This window comes from Bos indicus, chromosome 18, assembly GCF_029378745.1.
Source record: "Bos indicus isolate NIAB-ARS_2022 breed Sahiwal x Tharparkar chromosome 18, NIAB-ARS_B.indTharparkar_mat_pri_1.0, whole genome shotgun sequence".
In the NCBI taxonomy this organism is placed as follows: domain Eukaryota; kingdom Metazoa; phylum Chordata; class Mammalia; order Artiodactyla; family Bovidae; genus Bos; species Bos indicus.
In genome coordinates, this window is record NC_091777.1 from 47,619,169 (window position 1) to 47,638,052 (window position 18,884).

Below are 18,884 nucleotides of genomic sequence, written 5' to 3' on the forward strand. Positions count from 1 at the left end.
TCAAGGCTATGGTTTTTCCTGTGGTCATGTATGGATGTGAGAGTTGGACTGTGAAGAAGGCTGAGCGCCGAAGAACTGATGCTTTTGAACTGTGGTGTTGGAGAAGACTCTTGAGAGTCCCTTGGACTGCAAGGAGATCCAACCAGTCCATTTCTGAAGGAGATCAGCCCTGGGGTTTCTTTGGAAGGAATGATGCTAAAGCTGAAAGTCCAGTACTTTGACCACCTCATGCGAAGAGTTGACTCATTGGAAAAGACTCTGATGCTGGGAGGGATTGGGGGCAAGAGGAGAAGGGGACGACAGAGGATGAGATGGCTGGATGGCATCACTGACTCGATGGACGTGAGTCTCATCGAACTCCGGGAGTTGGTGATGGACAGGGAGGCCTGGTGTGCTGCAATTCATGGGGTCACAAAGAGTCGGACACGACTGAGTGACTGATCTGATCTGATCTGATCCTTATGCTGCTCAAGACTGTGACAGTTTCTCAGGATTTCCTTGGTTTTTTTAAAATTTAGTTTTGGTTGCTTTGGGTCTTCGTTTCTGTGCTCAGGCTTTCTTCAGTTGCAGCAGTGGGGGCTACTTTTCCTTGTGGTGCACGGGCTTCCCATAATGGCTTCTCTTGTTGCAGACAAGGGCTCTAGAGTGCTTGGGCTTCAGTAGTTGTGTCCTACGAGCTTAGTTGCTCTGTGGCATATGGGATATTCCAGGACCAGGGATGAAACCCGTGTGCCCTGCATTGGCATGAGGATTGTTTACTACTGGACCATCAGGGAAGTCCCAGTTTCCTTGTTTTTGATGTCCTTGACAGTTTTGAGAAGCACTGGCTAGTTTTAGAAAATGTCCCCAAAGTTGTAATTGTCTAAAGTTCTTTTCCTAGTTAGACTAGGGGTTTAAATCTGGGGGAAGAAGGTCACACTAACTGTCATTCTTACAACATCATATTAGAGGTACATGCTATCAACATATCACTGATATCAGCCTTTAAAAAATTATTTACTTTTGGTTGTGCTGGGAATTCATTACTGCGTAGGCTTTTTCTAGTTGCGGCGAGCAGGGGCTCCTCTTCTTTGTGGTACACGGGCTTCTCACTGCAGTGGCTTTTGTTGCGACGCACAAGCTCTAGGCGTACTGGCTTCAGCAGTTGCTGTATGCGGACTCAGTAGTTGTGGCTCATGGGCTTAGTTGCCCGGTGGCATGTGGGATGCTCCTGGATAAGGGATCAGACCCATGTCCCCTGCATTGACACATGGATTCTTAACCACTGGAGCACCAGAGAAGCTCAAGGAGTGACTTTTGGAAAGCACCCAAGGATGGGATCTGGTAGCCAGTGGAGTCCACCATGTGACTAGAGGTTGAAACTTTCAGACCCCCTTTTTCTCACTTTTGTCACCATCCCACCTCTGGGGATGGAGAGGGGCTAGAAATTGGGCTATGTAATGAAGCCTCCATAAAAACCCAAGAGGAGGGGGTTCAGAGAGCTTCTAGGTTAGGCAATCAGAATGCATCCATGTGTCACTGTACCCTGCAGGCCCCAAACTCCATGATAACTTTCCCCTCCTTATCTCACTTGGCTGTTCATTCATATCCTTTAATATCCTTCATAATAAATTGGTAATCTAGTAAGTAAACAGTTTTCCTTAGTTCTGTGAGCCATTGCAGCAAATTAATCAAACCTGAAGGAGGGGTTGTGAGAACATAACCAGTTGGTCAGAAACACAGGTAACAATCTAGGCTTACAACTCGCATCTAAAGTGATGGGGGTGAGCAATCTTACAGGACTGAGCCCTCAACCTGTGCAATCTGATGCTATCTCTGAGTAAACGGTGTCTGAATTGGGCTGAATTGTAGGACATCCAGCTGGTGTCCAAAAATTGCTTGGTAGTGTGTGGAAAACCCTTCACACACATTGTAATTGGTGACCAGAACACTCTTACCTTCCCTGCTTGGTGGTCTGGAACCTCCCACTCCAAGACTGAAAAACCTGGCTTTCATTGTCTTTCATCCATCTATTTGTTTGTTTAATACCAGTATACATGTAGTGGTTTCAGAACTGTTTACCCAGACACCATATATGTACATTTGTCTCTAGACTTACAGTTTCTATTCATTTCCAGAGTTACTTAGATCAGCTTCTTTTCCACCCATACTCCAGTGAAGTTTATCATATATTTTTAATGCAATGGGTACCTGCATGTGTACCAATCACTCAGTCGTGTCTGACTCTTCATGACCCTGTGGGCCGTAGCCCACAAGATTCCCCTGTCTATGGGATTTCCCAGGCAAGATTTCTGGAGTGGGTTGCCATCCCCTTCTCCAGGGGATCTTCCCAACCCAGGGATCCAACCCGAGTCTCTTAACATCTGCATTGGCATGTGGGTTCTTTACCACCATCACAGCCTGGCAAGCCCAGAGTGACTGTACTAAATAAAACAGATGTCAAGACAAGAGACAGAGAAATGTTTCATCATAGAAGGGTCAATTCATTAGGAAGACACACAATCATAAATGTGCATATACTGTACTAACAGCTTTAACATATTGTTACATGAAGCAAAAACAAAATGAACTAAAAGTAGAAAAAGACAAATCCACTGCCATAATTTTCATGTATCTTCTACCCCTTATATATTTAACTGTTAAAAAAATTGAGATTTAAGATAAGCCTAGATACTTTCAGATGTTTCCTGAAGTTTTTTGAGAGACGAAAAACTCTTCTATCTATGAACCAATACATAAAAATTTTAAGATGAGAAGGATGCTGCAGTGTGGTCCCCAGCAGGCTTATCCAGTTTCTTTCCTGAATGAACTCAGCACAGGACAAATTCAATTATTACTCATCTGAGGACACCCTTCCTAATCTTTACTTTTCAGACCTCATCATCAGGAAAACAGTCATAAATGTATGTACTTAACAGGGCTTGAAAATACTTGAAGCAAAACCTGGTGGTGCTAATAGAAGTAGACACCCTATCTCAGTAATTACTAGAATTTTTTTTTAATCGGTAAGGACAAAGAATATCTAAATGACAATATCAACCCCCTTCACCTACTAGGCTTTTATAGAATTATACTTTCACAAGTGCAGGAGGGAAAGAGGAAGAAAACCTAAAGAGAGGAGGAAGCGGGGGAGGTAAAGAGTTAGAGCGCGAGCAACCTGTGTGTGTCCAGATTCTGCTAAGAGTTTGGGGATATTGAGACTTGATGTACCTACGTCCTGCTTGGGTATATATATAGAGCACCTGCCGTATGTCTAGTGCATGTATTAGGCGCCACCCCACTCCAGTACTCTTGCCTGGAAAATCCCATGGACGGAGGGGCCTGGTGGGCTGCAGTCCATGGGGTCGCTAGGAGTCGGACACGACTTAGCGACTTCACTTTCACTTTTCACTTTCATGCATTGGAGAAGGAAATGGCAACCCACTCCAGTGTTCTTGCCTGGAGAATCCCAGGGACGGGGGAGCCTGGTGGGCTGCCGTCTATGGGGTCGCACAGGGTCGGACACGACTGAAGCGACTTGGCAGCAGTAGCAGCAGCACTGAAGCGACTTAGCAGCAGCAGCAGCAGCAGCGCCAAGACGGTCTCTCTAAACCCCAGTTAGCAGTTCCGCAGAGACACCTCAAACCCAAGCTGGCAGCGGGTGCCTCATTCATCCCCGTGAAGCCTCGAAGCCGGTGCCGCTTCAGCTGAACCCCAAGCCGGGAGGTCCACGGCGCGCTCCCGACCTGCCCACTCGCGCCCGCGCTTGCGCATCCCACGAAACCCGTTAAGGCGAGGACCAGGCCCTCCCTATCCGGGACTACATTTCCCACATGCCTCTGCGCCTAGTTTCCTTCCGGCTTCCTTGCGGGTTTCGGCTCGGAAAGGTGAGTTGGTCTCGTGCACTGAGGAAATGGGCGCGGGGGCGGCGCGGGGGCGGCGCGGTCTCTGTGTGCACCCGGCTGCAGTGACTGTGTAGTTTGTGACGCTGCCCGGACACTGGGTGCTCTGATGCGTCCTCTGTCCTCCTGCTTCAGGGCCGCGCAGATGCAGCGGCCCAGAATGGCTCCGAGTTAGATTTACGAACCCCACAGTGAAGGCCTGTAACAAAAAGACGCAGAACAACAGCTCTCAGAACCACAGCTTAACCAGAGCTCCCTCCCAAGGCAGCGCTCTTGAACTCGGAGACAGCTTCCAGCCCTGGCCATTGTACTCTGGCCGTTCTGTCCGATGCCGGGAAGGCACAGCTTCACCCCGGCTCCCTCTTATTTCCATCGGGTAGTGTGTGTGATGGATGGTGGGAGCGAGGGTCGTAGCGGGGGTGTGTCCTTAGTCTGGCCCGGCTGAGCTGGGGAAAAAGGCTCACTGCGTCGATTCCCGTCATCGTCCGCCAATCTTTAGAAAGAAGGAAATCTACATGATGTTTCCTCTTTGTCCCATAAAGTGTAATTTCAATTCTTTTTCTAGACCCGGGGATACTTGTAAGAAGTGAAAAATAGGTCAGACTAAGACAAAAAGTAATCCTGCCGTTAATCTTCTTGAGAGAGAAAAGACAGAAAACCAACTACACAGTTAATAGAAAACGTTACTACTGCACAGGTCACGCCGCAGTTGTAAAATGCCATAAAGACTCCCTTTTTGAGAGCTATAAGGTCTCTTACCAGGGTTTCTTACCAGCTTTCTTACCAGGGTTGCTCCAGACCTGCCTTGCTGTTTTTATTTTATTTCTGGAGATACCCGCTTGCTAAATTACCCTCACTTTACTAATAGCACTCAATCTCCAGTTAGTCCCTGCCTATCTTGTTCTCTCACTTCAGTAGCAGCAGTCATTCCAGAATGGTTCCCCACAGCCTCAGAATCCTTCAGCTGGAGCACAGCTGTTTACAGAGGGGCTTTTTTTATCCCTGTCCTCTGTCACATTCCAAAGAATTTCCTCCCTCTCTTGAGTCAGTCCTATTTTGTTGGACTCTGCAGGCTTATTCCAGGTAGTCTTTAGCTAGTTAGGCTTTAACTAAACAGCTGAAATATCCTACCCATTGGCCTGTTTTTTGTTTTTTTGTTTTTTTTTTATTTTTAAACTTTACATAATTGTATTAGTTTTGCCAAATATCAAAATGAATCTGCCACAGGTATACATGTGTTCCCCATCCTGAACCCTCCTCCCTCCTCCCTCCCCATACCATCCCTCTGGGTCGTCCCAGTGCACTAGCCCCAAGCATCCAGTATCGTGCATCGAACCTGGACTGGCAATTCGTTTCTTACATGATATTTTACATGTTTCAATGTCATTCTCCCAAATCTTCCCACCCTCTCCCTCTCCCACAGAGTCCATAAGACTGTTCTATACATCAGTGTCTCTTTTGCTGTCTCGTACACCGGGTTATTGTTACCATCTTTCTAAATTCCATATATATGCGTTAGTATACTGTATTGATGTTTTTCCTTCTGGCTTACTTCACTCTGTATAATAGGCTCCAGTTTCATCCACCTCATTAGAACTGATTCAAATGCATTCTTTTTAATGGCGGAGTAATACTCCATTGTGTATATGTACCATAGCTTTCTTATCCATTCATCTGCTGATGGACATCTAGGTTGCTTCCATGTCCTGGCTATTATAAACAGTGCTGCGATGAACATTGGGGTACACGTGTCTCTTTCCCTTCCGGTTTCCTCAGTGTGTATGCCTAGCAGTGGGATTGCTGGATCAAAAAACTGGAAATAGAACTGCCTTATGGCCTGGTATTTTGTTCTTCCTCTCCATTGACTATTCAGATGAACACTTGGCAGTCATTTAATTCCGCCTGTGAGCTGCTGCTTTCTAATAGTTTAAATGATCTGCAGGTCATACAGGGAGGCTAACTGCATAGCATTATTTTAGGCTGTCATTTAGTGAGAAGATTACAGTTTAGTTGAAATCATACCCTAGGTATCCTTGATCTTTTCCACTGCCCTGAGGTCAAAAGCAGGAAAAGATGTTTGATTGGTGACAAAGTCTTAGCTTTTCAGTCTTAGCCTTTAGGAGTTTCAAGGTGATAGATTTTTAACAGAGAAATCTGTGTTAACAAGAGAAGGGAAATATTAGTAGGAAGGGAGGAAAACAGATTAGAAATTTGACAAGTGACTTGAAGTTTTTGACAGCGTATGTGTGTTTCAGATCATGTATTTATGTGATCTTATGAAAGGGAGTTTAGTATAGTGGCAATAGGATGAGTTATGAGCTGAATTACCTGGATTCTAATCCTAACTTGCCACTTAGAACTCGGTGAAGTTGGGGCAGTTCATTTCGTCTCTTTGCACCACTCTTCCTTCATCTGTAAAAGGAGGGTAATAATAGAACCTACTGTATAGGATTGCTGTGAATAGGTGAATTAATATGTGTAAAGTCCTCAGATAATGCTTGACATATAAATGCTCAATAGATTTAGTTGTTATTATTAAATTGTAATTCCATGTTTTTCCTCATCACCCAGATCCAAAAATTATGAGGATTTTGCCATGTGTGCTTCATCCATCCTCACACTGTCTGTCCTTTTGTAAATTGTTGTTATTCAAGAGGAACTGCCTACCAACCTGAAGTTTTGAAATTTATTAGCATTATGAGGAAGAGTGGGGCTGAGAAGCTCAAATTTTTTTGTGGAAGAATAAAGAGCAGAAGAGAATTTTCTTTAATAATTGTGGGAAGAAGTATGTAGTATCCTTCATTTTCAGTGATATAGCTGACTTTTATTAAACGTTTATTTGCAACTTTAGTGCATATATATGTAGAGTCTTATTTAATACTCGTAACAATGCTTTGGGATAGAATTTATAGTTATCACCATTTTTTATAGGAGGACTCTAAGGCTGCAAAGTAACATGTCTAAGGTAACACAGTTTGATAACTATGAGAGCTGAGATTTATATCCTGGAAGTTTGACAGCAAAGCCTATGTTAGTAATTGCAACAGTATACCAAATCTCATCATTGCTGCTGCTGCTGCTAAGTCACTTCAGTCGTGTCTGACTCTGTGCGACCCCATAGACGGCAGCCCACCAGGCTCCCCCGTCCCTGGGATTCTCCAGGCAAGAACACTGGAGTGGGTTGCCATTTCCTTCTCCAATGCATGAAAGTGGAAAGTGAAAGTGAGGTCTCTCGTGTCTGACTCTTAGTGACCCCATGGACTGCAGCCTACCAGGCTCCTCAGTCCATGGGATTTTCCAGGCAAGAGTACTGGAGTGGGGTGCCATTGCCTTCTCCGGATCTCATCATTATGTATACTTAAATCTTTCCCTCTTTACTTAGTAATCCATCATCAGTAGTAGTAATGCGTAGTCAGTCATGTCCAACTCTGCGACCCCATGGACTGTAGCCTGCCAGGCTCCTCTGTCCATGGGATTTTCCAGGCAAGTATACTGGAGAAGGCTACCATTTCGTCTTCCAGGGAATCTTCCCAACCCAGGAATCAAACCTATGTCTCCTGTGTCTCCTGCATCAGCAGGCGGGTTCTTTACCATTGCGCCACTGGGGAAGCCCAGTCCATCATGAGGGGGAAGATGTTGATCTAATGATAGCAAACACTGTCAAGTTACATCCAGAGTATAGCTGTGAGGTCTCTATGGAGGTGTGTGGATTTCATACAGTAAGATTTATGCTTTACAGTTTTTATTTTGATAATGTTACCTGCAAAGTTAGACTAATAGGACAAGAAGATCTAGTAGCAGTTGGAGGACTTCATAGGCACCTTGGCTCAAAGTATTGGTTCAGAAGCAAAATAAATGCATTTGCCAGGATGCTGTGAAAGGAAGCAGTCGTGAGACTGCTATCAGTGCCTAAAAGACATGAGTCAGGGACTTTCTGTCTTTCTTTTCTAGGTAGTATTCTTAAGACATGGGCTTCGCAGGTGTCTGGCTGGTGAATCCGCCTGCCAAGCAGATGCAAGTTTGATCCCTGGGTTGGGAAAATCCCCTGGAATAGGAAATGGCAACCCCCTTCAGTATTCTTGCCTGGGAAATCCCTTGGACAGAGGAGCCTGGCGGGCTAAGGCCCAGGGAGTCACAGAGAGTGGGAAGAAACAGCATGTGCACACATCAGAGCTTGGATTTCTTTAGACTCCCTGTGCTCTCCTCCAGTTTGAATATGAGAGCGGTGAGGAGTATTTTGGAAGCAGGAATGGAAGAGGAAAACTCATAAAATAACATAAGTCATTTGGAGGAGCTCTGAGGCACCTCTGGTTTTATCACTGCTTTGTCTTCTTCCAGATCTGGCTTATCTGAACTCTGCAGATCTCTAACAGAAATCTTGAAAAGGACTGACCAGTGCTTGCAGTTCAAAACAATGGCCCATGTAAGTTGATGTTTCTTCTTCCTTTTTGAAATATTACCTATTTCTAGACCATGTATACATACTCTTTCCTTATTCTGAAACTTCTGTTTAATGGAACTCCATTCAATAACCTACTTTAGTCCCTCTCATTCCTGTGAGAGTTGGAGACAAATAGCCCAGTGTCCCTTTTGTGTGCCCTTCTCTTTTTTTCCACTAACGTGGACCATCTTCTGTCAAGAGCCATGAGGGAGCAAAAGTAAATTGCCTTAAGAAAAAAGCAGGTAATTTCTGCCAAATGTTCCCCCGTTAACATTTTTTATCTTAGTTTTTTATTTTAATACCTAAACTTCAACGAAAGCATATTTCTCTGAAAACAGTGATTTTTGGTCTGGTTCTATATGGAAACAATTTACATCCGCAGGGACTTCCTTGGTGGTCCAGTGGTTAAGACTCTGCACTTCTAACTACAGGGGACATGGGTTCAATTCCTAGTCGGGGAAATAAGATCCCACGTGCCATGTGGCATGGCCAAAAACAAACAAACAGCAGCAACAAAAATTTACATCCCCAATATAGAATTTAACATCTTTTAAAAGATTTTTAGAACTTTTTATTGATGCAAAACATACATAGTGAATAGTGCTCAAATCCTAAGTGTGCATCTAAATGAATTTTCATAAATTGAGTATTTCTGTTATATTAGCCCTCAGGAGAAGAAAGAATGTTACTGGCATTCAGATACCCCCCTTTCAGTTACTTTCTACCCACCCCGTCCAAATGTATCCAAATGTAATCCTGACTTGGAATACCCTATAATAATTTTGCTTATTTTGAGGACTTTATATAAGTGAAATCATATAGTTCAATGTAACTTTTTTTATTTAAAAAACAGAAAATAATATACACGAAGTCTTGTTGTATTCCAAATACAATTGCTGAACCATCAGAACCATCTGCGGATGTTTTGAAATGCTTGCAAATATCATCAAAGGGGATGTGTATAATTGGTGTTGCTGGCAGAAGGGAAGGCATAAGAGCATCGTACAGAGTAAGAGTCATTCCTCCGTTACGTTCTTATTAGAAACGCACTTTCATGGTGCATTGCCCACGGAGCCCCTGCTTTTGTCATTTTGTAAAGTGAGTTCCTAAAAAGTTGGAAAAGTATTGAAGAAAATTGTGGAGAAACAAAGCAAGTGAGAAAAAAACATTTGGTAAAAGAAATAGCAAAGCTGAAAGAAAATACGAAAGCCAAAGATACCATATGTGCATGACCCGTGTGTACTGGAGTTCTGTCCTGGGGGAAATGCGAAGCTAGCGGGAGGGTTGGAATTAATGTAGAATGCAATAGAATGCTTTGCTTTAAAACGGTAGGAAAATAGGCACCCACCCAAAATGGTGGGGAAACTATGTAGTGTTGGAATGTCTTGATTTTCAGCAATGGATTATTGATACTAAGTGGGAGATCCCTCTTTGAACTTTCCTTGAAAATCCTGTGGTTTGATGAAAGAGAGAATTTCGTCTTGTTTGACTGCTGATAGGGAAACCGCCAAACTTCTCCACAAACCTGAGTTTTTAAAATACGTAACAAGATTTCGTGTTGGTTGAAATATTAGTGCATTGAAATATTATGGTATGTAAGGCTTTGTAGAGGGTGGAAGAGGTAGGGATTTGATTGAGGCCTCGTTTTGTGAGGCTTAAAATTTCATATGCTGCCTTGATATCTTGTCAAGGCTCCAGAGACCTAACTAAGAGTTTCCCTGCTCTCCCCAGATGGGGCCCCCATTTACCTGGCTAGTTCCTCTATTCGCCAGACCAGCTGAACCTCTCCTGGTCCTTAACCTAGTAAGTCACCTCCTTGGCAGCCCACAGAATTATTCAAACAAGCCATCACATCATCCTGCATTGGCCACGGAATCCATCATCCTCTTTTCACTATAAAGCCTGCCTCCCGCAGATTCTGTTTGTTCACCCTATTCCTGAGTACATCCCCTGTGTGGCCCTGTATGACGTGTAATATCTTCCTTTCCTGGGCTGTGAGTATATGTGACTAATAAACTGCCATCAGTCGCATCTATCAGGTGTCAGACATTCAGTCATCTCATACTGTTTAGGATCCCTCCCTCACGAGCGGGTTGAGTAGGAGGTGATCAGAACCGGACAGCAAATAGGTCAAGAATTATCTCCAGGAAGCTCTGAGAGAAGAATACTAGGAGCAGAGACCACTGTACAGTTTTACCAGATGTGCTGGTTTCGAGCAGGGTTTCTCAGTTTTGGAACTACAGTTGATCTTTGAATAGTGCAGGAATTAGGGGCGCTGACCCTCTGGGCAGTTGAAAATCTGACCCTCTGTGTATGCCATCCCTTCATATCTGGAATTCCTCATTATCTGCAGTTCCACATCCATAGATTCAGTGAACCTAGAATCGCATCATACTGTAGTATTTATGACTGAGAAAAATACACATAGAACTGGTACCATGCATTTCAAATCCTTGTTGTTCAAGTGTCAACTGTACTAATATTTTAAGCCAGAGAATCGTTTATTCTGGCGGAGTGTCCTCTGCATTGTCGGATGTCTAACAGTATCCATGTTAGACATTTATTAGATGTCTAACACTCACACCCCCTCTCCCCAGTTGTGCCAATAAGAATTGTCTCTGGACGTGGCCGGATGTCTTCTTGGAAGTAAAATCACTCCTTGTTGATAATCATGATCCAGAGTACTATTTTTAACACTTGGGGCTTCGCTGGTGGCTAAGACGGTAAATAAACTGCAATGCAGGAGACTCGGGTTCAATCTGGGTCTCCCTGGGTCAGGAAGATCCCCTGGAGGAGGAAATGGCAATCCATTCCAGTATTCTTGCCTGGGAAATACTGTGGACAGAGGAGCCTGGTGAGTTGCAGTCTGTGGGGATTGCAAAGAATCGGACACGACTGAGCAACTAAACACGCACACACTCTCTAACTCAGAAGTGAGGAAAGGTGTTCAGTGAGGGATGATGAATGATAAAGAGCTAAGAAGATCATACAGATGCATAAATAATGTGTTATTTATGCATATAACTCAGTTGCTCAGTCGTGTCCGACTCTTTGTGACCCCATGGACTGTAGCCTGCCAGGTTCCTCCGTCCATGAGTGTAAGTAATGGTGTAGAATGTGAGGGTTGAGGAAGATTTTTGAGATTGTATTGAATCCAGAAATCTAAAGAGAGAGCGAAAAAAGATTGAATTTAATGCATTCGAAATGTGGACTGCCATGTAGCAGATTTTAAAAAATAAAGAATTGGTCATAATAGGCAAAGTGCTTATAATAAAATCTGACTTTATGAGGAACTTGAGTCGTTTTCTTAGAGATTTTGTAGTACATTTGGGAGAAATTTTTATCAATATTTTTTCATTATCAGTGAAGGAAAAAGAAGATAGAAGATCTCATACTTCTTAAGAATTTGTGGTGAAGAAACAGCTTGCTGAAGGCTTGTGTGCACTGTTTCATTTCTTTGGGACTTCTTTTGGTTAATTTATTCCTTTCCAGATATTTTTGGGTAAAAATTTAATCTTATCTGCAGTCACAAGACAGTTCATAACATGTAGCGTTGTGTTTCAGTGATGCTAGTTTTCTTACTGTCTCATTCACATGGCATCAGTTTGCTTGCTCTGGGCTTCCTCTGCTGCTCCAGTGGTTAAGAATCTACCTGCCAATGCAGGGGACATGGGTTTGATCCCTGGTCTGGGAAGATGCCGCAGGGCATCTGGGCAACTAAGCCCATGTGCCACAACTACCAAGCCTGCAAGCCCTACAACATGTGCCGGCAACAAGAGAAGCCACTGCAATGAGAAGCGCATGCGCCACAACTCGAGGGCAGCCCCAGTCACCGTAACTAGAGAAAGCCAGAGCGCAGCAGTGAAGACCCAGCACAGCCAGAAGTAAATAACAAACAAATAAGTAAATGTGCTTGCTCTGTGCTCCCTCCGTCTCTGCAGTGCAATCATTGATCCCCTCTCTTTCTATTTATAAAAAAATATTTCATGTATTTTCACAAGTAATACATGAGTTTTATTTTTTTCAGGGTTCAGTGACTTTCAGAGATGTGGCCATTGACTTCTCACAGGAAGAATGGGAATTCTTGGACTCAGCACAGAGGGACTTATATAGGGATGTGATGTGGGAGAATTACAGCAACTTCATCTCACTAGGTAAGGCAGTTTGTCTCAAATTATACCGACTTTCTCTTCTGTCAATTAGAGGACTGTGTTTTGAGAAACTAAATGAAATTTTTCTCTCTGTTCCAAAGGAATGGTGTAAGCTTTGTTAGGTTGGAAATAGGACCCTCCTTTTAACACTTGTCATTCTCAGGCTCAGCAGGCTAGGTCCTTCAGACTTTCTTCAGGCTCTGTTGTTTCCATGTTTTCTTAGTACACAGGGGCTGGGTTTGAATTCTGGATTTTTTTTGACAGAAACATTGTTCAAGAAACCAGAATTCACTATGTATTTGAGCTAAGAATTGATGGAGCATCTTTCTAATCCATCTGTGAAGAGAATACCTAGACACAGGGATTCTGAATCTGTTTAAAAATAAGAGGAGCCTGTAGAATTTACATAGTAGGAGATGAATCCATATAGTTCATCTAAAACTCAAGTAAATGCATTCTGTTTTGTATAACAGACATATTCAGTTCTACTTGCTTTGTGGTTGAAGGTTAAAAATCTAAGAACTTTACATTTAATGTTAAACAAATATCCTAGTAAGTATCTGAGGATGTCTCAGGAAGCCTCTTATTCTTCTCTCAGCCAATTGATAATAATAGAAATCAACTGCTAATATACACATATATTATGGTATATGGTAGCTCAGATGGTAAGGAATCTGCCTGTAGTGCACGAGACCTAGGTTCAGTCCCTGGGTCGGGAAGATCCACTGAAGAAAGGAATGACTACCCACTCCAGGATTCTTGCCCAAAGAATTCCATTGACTGAGGAGCCATGGACTGGCAGGCTACAGTCCATAGGGTCACAAAGAGTTGGACACGACTGAGTGACTAACACTTTCACTTTCATATATATAAATGCGTATATTTGTACTTATGTACAAAGGCCAAAGCCTTTGACTGTGTGGATCACAATAAACTGTGGAAAATTCTGAAAGAGATGGGAATACCAGACCACCTGATCTGCCTCTTGAGAAATCTGTATGCAGGTCAGGAAGCAACAGTTAGAACTGGACATGGAACAACAGACTGGTTCCAAATAGGAAAAGGAGTATGTCAAGGCTGTATATTGTCACCCTGCTTATTTAATTTATATGCAGAATACATCATGAGAAACGCTGGGCTGGAAGAAGCACAAGCTGGAATCAAGATTGCTGGGAGAAATATCAATAACCTCAGATATGCAGTTGACACCACCCTTATGGCAGAAAGTGAAGAGGAACTAAAAAGCCTGTTGATGAAAGTGAAAGAGGAGAGTGAAAAAGTTGGCTTAAAGGTCAACATTGAGAAAATGAAGATCATGGCATCTGGTCCCATCACTTCATGGGAAATAGATGGGGAAACAGTGTCAGACTTTATTTTGGGGGGCTCCAAAATCACTGCAGATGGTGACTGCAGCCATGAGATTAAAAGACGCTTACTCCTTGGAAGGAAAGTTATGATCAACCTAGATGGCATATTCAAAAGCAGAGACATTACTTTGCCAACAAAGGTTCGTCTAGTCAAGGCTATGGTTTTTCCTATGGTCATGTATGGATGTGAGAGTTGGACTGTGAAGAAGGCTGAGCGCCGAAGAATTGATGCTTTTGCACTGTGGTGTTGGAGAAGACTCTTGAGAGTCCCTTAGACTGCAAGGAGATCCAACCAGTCCATTCTGAAGGAGATCAGCCCTGGGATTTCTTTGGAAGAAATGAAGCTAAAGCTGAAACTGCAGTACTTTGGCCACCTCATGTGAAGAGTTGACTCATTGGAAAAGACTCTGATGCTGGGAGGGATTGGGGGCAGGAGAAGAAGGGGACGACAGAGGATGAGATGGCTGGATGGCATCACTGGCTCAATGGACATGAGTCTGAGTGAACTCCGGGAGTTGGTGATGGACAGGGAGGCCTGGCGTACTGCGATTCATGGGGTTGCAAAAAGTCGGACACGACTGAGCAACTGAACTGAACTGAACTGTACTTATGTACTATTCTGAACATTGTATATTACTAATTAATCCTCACAACAACTCTATGGGAAATGTACTATTATTATCCTTATTTCAGATGAGAAAACTTAGGCACAAAAGGTTAATAATTTGCTGAGGCAACATAGCAACAAAGGCAGGATGAACCCGTACTATCTGGATCCATAATTTGTGTTCTCAGCTATTAAATAAGACTGCCTCTCAGCAGAGCTTATATGAGTTTAAATTGTTTTAAAGCCTGTTCTTAACTATCTGTTGTCTGTCCTTAGTGGTCCTGAGGTTACCCTAGTGTGAGTGTTTTTCAACTTCCTAGCATTTCTTTGTGCTTAGACTTTATAAAATACCATTTTGAACTACTAGTTTATTATAAATTTAACCACATGTGAACCTAAAGACTCTGGGGTTTATAATTTCATGTCACATTATATTTTAAGCAGGTCCTTCCATGTCTAAGCCAGATGTGATTACCTTATTGGATGAAGGGAAGGAGCCCTGGATGGTTGTGAGAGAAGGAACAGGAAAACATCACCCTGGTGAGTGAGGGCTGAGTAGGCATGGGAAAATCATTACTGTAGGTAATAGCCAAGTACATCAGGGTAGAGACATTCCCTTGATATTTACAGATCACTCTTCAAAAGCCTATAGAGGAAAGGCCTAAGACCTAGGAAGCAAATTAAAATCTTTTAAACCTGGGCTAACAAGGGAATTTCCTACTGGCCTTGATTACAACTCTCTATTTCTCACATCATATTTCTCTCCCACTTCAAAGAAAAAAGCTGTTCTCAGTAGAAGGAAAACAAATGATTATGTAAAAGTTAAAATCAACAGAATAGAAAAAGAAAAGAAGCAGAGAAACTTAACAGAGCTTAGAGTTGATCTCTCGATAAGATCAACAAAATTAATACACACCAAAAAAATAAAAAAATAAAAATAAATCAAAAAAAAAATAATGAACACCAACTTGACTAATCAAGAAAAAAAGAGAGACAACATAAATTACTAATACCAGGAAAGAAAGAGAGGTTTTCGCTTAACATGTTATATCCATTAAAAGAATAAGAGTTCACTTCAGCAGCACATACACTCAAATTGGAACAATACAGAGAAGATTAACATGGCCCCTGTGCAGGGTTGACATGCAAATTCATGACATGTTCCATATTAAAAAAAGAGCGAATATCATGAATAACTTTATGCCAGTAAATTTGACAACTTAAATGGAAAAATTCCTTGAAAAATACAAACTTACCAGATCTGACACAAGAGTAAAAAGAAAATATGCATAATCTCATATCTACTAAAGTAATTAAGTTCATTATCAGAAGTCTTTCCAGAAAGAAAATGCTAGACCCAGATAGTTTCACTGGTGAATTCTATTAAATATTTAAGGAAGTAATAGTACAGTATTACACATATTCCTTCAGAAAAAGAACTCCTTCCAACTCATTTTATGAGGCTACTTTAATTCTTACACTATGTTCATGAAGGATGTAAGTTTATAATTCCGCCCCCCCCACCACCCCCCCCGCCCCCACCGCCTTGGTAATTTCTGTCCTTCTTGAACATAGATGTAAAATGCTTAACAAAATATCAGAAAATTAAATCCAGCAATATATAGTAATGATGACTAAATAGAGTTTACCCCAGGAAATTATGCTTGGTTTAACATTTAAAAATTAATCAGTATAATTTACCATATTAACAGAAATGTGAGAAATCATTTGATTATCTCCATGAATGTAAAAATAGCATATGACAAAATTCAATATCCATTCATGATAAAAACTCTCAGGAAACTAGAAATTGAAAGGAGCTTCCTCAGTGTGATAAAGGGCATCTGCTGAAAAAATACTACATCATTAACTTTATCATACTTGATTGAAGAGTTCCCTCCTAAGACTGAATAAGGCAAGGATGCCCAGTCTCCCCATATCTACTTAACATTAAATTGAAGGTCCAAGCATTGCAATCAGGCCAGAAAAAGAAATAAGAGATATAAAGATCAAAAAGGAAGAAGTAAAACTATTCGGAGATGGTATAATTATATACTTAGAAAATCCTAAGGAATCAAAGCAACATCTACTCAAACTAGTAAGTGAAGATCGCAGGATACAAAGTTAAGCTACAAAAATGAGTTTTGTTTTTATATATGAAAAAAATTGGAAAATTAAAGTTAAGTCAATTAAGAAAAATTAAAGTAAATTAAGTCAGTTTACAGTAGTGTCAGAAAACAAAATCCTGAGGAATAAATTTGACAAAATGTGCAAAACCTCTACAATAAAAGCCATGGAACATTGGCAAGATGATCTGATGAATAGAAAGATACCATTTTGGGGATGGGATGCAACACAGTTCCAGGCACAATCCTAGGAACCTTTTTTGAAAATTTTGTAGATACTGACAAACTGATTTTAAGATTTATATGGAAAATCAGTGGACTTAGCATGTCTAAAACAATCTCAAAAAAGGACGAACATGTTATAGAACTTAGACTACATGACTTCAAGGTACTTTGAGATATATTATAAAACTAAATTACTCAAGACATTGTGGTATTGGCTAAGGATCAGCAAACAGAACAGAGACCCTAGATGCAGACCTCACAGGCACTTGGTGTCATTTACTTCCTGACGAAGGTGTCAGAGCCTTCCAATGGGAAAAGGAAAGTATTTCAACAAGTGATACTGGAATAATTGGGGGAAAAAATCTTGACCTCATATCACAATTAATTTGAGATAGACTTTAGACCTAAATATAAAAACTAAACATTAAAAAATCTTAAAAGTCAAATGTAAAAAATAAAATAAAAATTTAAAAACTAGGTATACATTTTATATGTAAAAAATATAAAAGCAAAAAGTAAATGGGCTTCCCAGGGTGGTGCTAGTGGCAAAGAACCTGCCTGCCAGCGCAGAAGACTTAAGACACAGGTTTGACCCCTGGCTTGGGACAATCCCCTGGAGGAAGGCATGGCAACCCACTGCAGTATTCTTGCCTGGAGAATCCCATGGTCAGAGGAGCCTGGCGGGCTGCAGTCCGTAGGGTTGCAGAGTCAACAGGACTGAAGTGACTTAGCATGGATGCAAATCTTTTAGAGGAAAACATAGGGGAATGACTTGATATTAGGTAAAAGTTTCTTAGGAGAAAGCAGTAACCATAAAAATTAAAAATTGATGTCATAATTTAGCCAAATGAAAAACTTTATCTCATCAAAATATACTAATAAAAAATGAATAAGCAAGTCATAGACTGAGAGAAAATAGTAGTAAAACAAAGGACCAACATCCAGTTGATAGACTACAACTCAACACTACAATGATAGGCAGCTCAATTAAAAATGGGTAAAAAGTACATCCATACGATGGAATAACACTCGGCAACAAAAAGGAATATATTCTTAATACATGTGATAATTTGGGTGAACCTGGAAGAAATTATGTTGAGTGAAAAAAATAATCATAAAAGGTTATACCATATGACTCTAATTAATATTTATGAAATAATAAAATTATAGAGATGGAAATTGGATTAGTAGTTACCTGAGGTTAGGAATGTAGGGAGGGGGAAAGATGGTTGAAGCTACAAAGGAATAAAACATTGTGGTTATGATACAGTTGAGTCTTGATTGTGGTGAGGGTTAGGCGAGGCTATGTGTGATGTGTTAGTGGCTCAGTCGTGTGCAACTCTTTGCGACCCTACAGACTATAGCTTGCCAGACTTCTCTGTCTCTGGGATTCTCCAGGCAAGAATAGTGGAGTGGATTGCCATTCCTTTCTCCAGAGAATCTTCCTGACCCAGGGATTGAACCCTGGTCTCCTGCATTGCAGGCAGATTCTTTACTGTTTGAGCTACAAGGATGTCCTCAGGCAAGGCTATCAGTTCAGTTCAGTCGCTCAGTTGTGTCTGACTCTTTGTGACCCCATGAACCATAGCATGCCAGGCCTCCTTGCCCATTACCAACTCCCAGAGTCCACCTAAACCCATGTCCATTGAGTCAGTGATGCCATCCAGCCATCTCATCCTCTGTCGTCCCCTTCTCCTCCTGTCCTCAATCTTTCCCAGCATCAGGGTCTTTTCCAGTGAGTCAGCTCTTCACATCAGGTGGCCAGAGGATTGCAGTTTCAGCTTCATCAGTCCTTCCAATGAACACCCAGGACTGATCTCCTTTAGAATGGACTGGTTGGATCTCCTTGCAGTCCAAAGGACTCTCAAGAGTCTTCTCCAACACCACAGTTCAAAAGCATCAATTCTTCGGTGCTCAGCTTTCTTTATAGTCCAACTCTCACATCCGTACATGACTACTGGAAAAACCATAGCCTTGACTAGATGGACCTTTGTTGGCAAAGTAACGTCTCTGCTTGTGAATATGCTGTCTAGGTTGATCATAACTTTCCTTCCAAGGAGTAAGTGTCTTTTAATTTCATGGCTGC

General features: G+C 41.8%; 2 protein-coding genes and 1 non-coding gene across 10 annotated transcripts in view; 2 read left to right on the plus strand and 1 right to left on the minus strand.

Annotated features, from left to right (window-relative positions):
* Nucleotides 1–18,884, minus strand: part of LOC109572418 (zinc finger protein 568) — a 54,467-nt gene continuing 35,583 nt past the window's right edge. The window contains exon 5 of the mRNA XM_070772076.1: nucleotides 1–4,080. Within this exon, the coding sequence (XP_070628177.1) occupies nucleotides 4,013–4,080 (68 nt within the window). The 3' untranslated portion in view covers nucleotides 1–4,012. The remainder of the gene's footprint in view (nucleotides 4,081–18,884) is intronic.
* Nucleotides 3,818–18,884, plus strand: part of ZFP14 (ZFP14 zinc finger protein) — a 23,443-nt gene continuing 8,376 nt past the window's right edge. The window contains exons 1-5 of one of the 8 annotated variants that reach the window (XM_070772051.1): nucleotides 3,818–3,866; nucleotides 8,220–8,304; nucleotides 9,176–9,331; nucleotides 12,350–12,476; nucleotides 14,889–14,987. In XM_070772051.1, coding sequence (XP_070628152.1) covers nucleotides 8,296–8,304; nucleotides 9,176–9,331; nucleotides 12,350–12,476; nucleotides 14,889–14,987 — 391 coding nt within the window. In that variant the 5' untranslated portion in view covers nucleotides 3,818–3,866; nucleotides 8,220–8,295. The other 7 variants (XM_070772053.1, XM_070772052.1, XM_070772054.1 and 4 more) reach the window with 7 other exon arrangements.
* On the plus strand, nucleotides 15,516–15,620 carry LOC139177428 (U6 spliceosomal RNA). Its single transcript, XR_011561871.1, has one exon. It is a non-coding gene; the product is annotated as a U6 spliceosomal RNA (small nuclear RNA).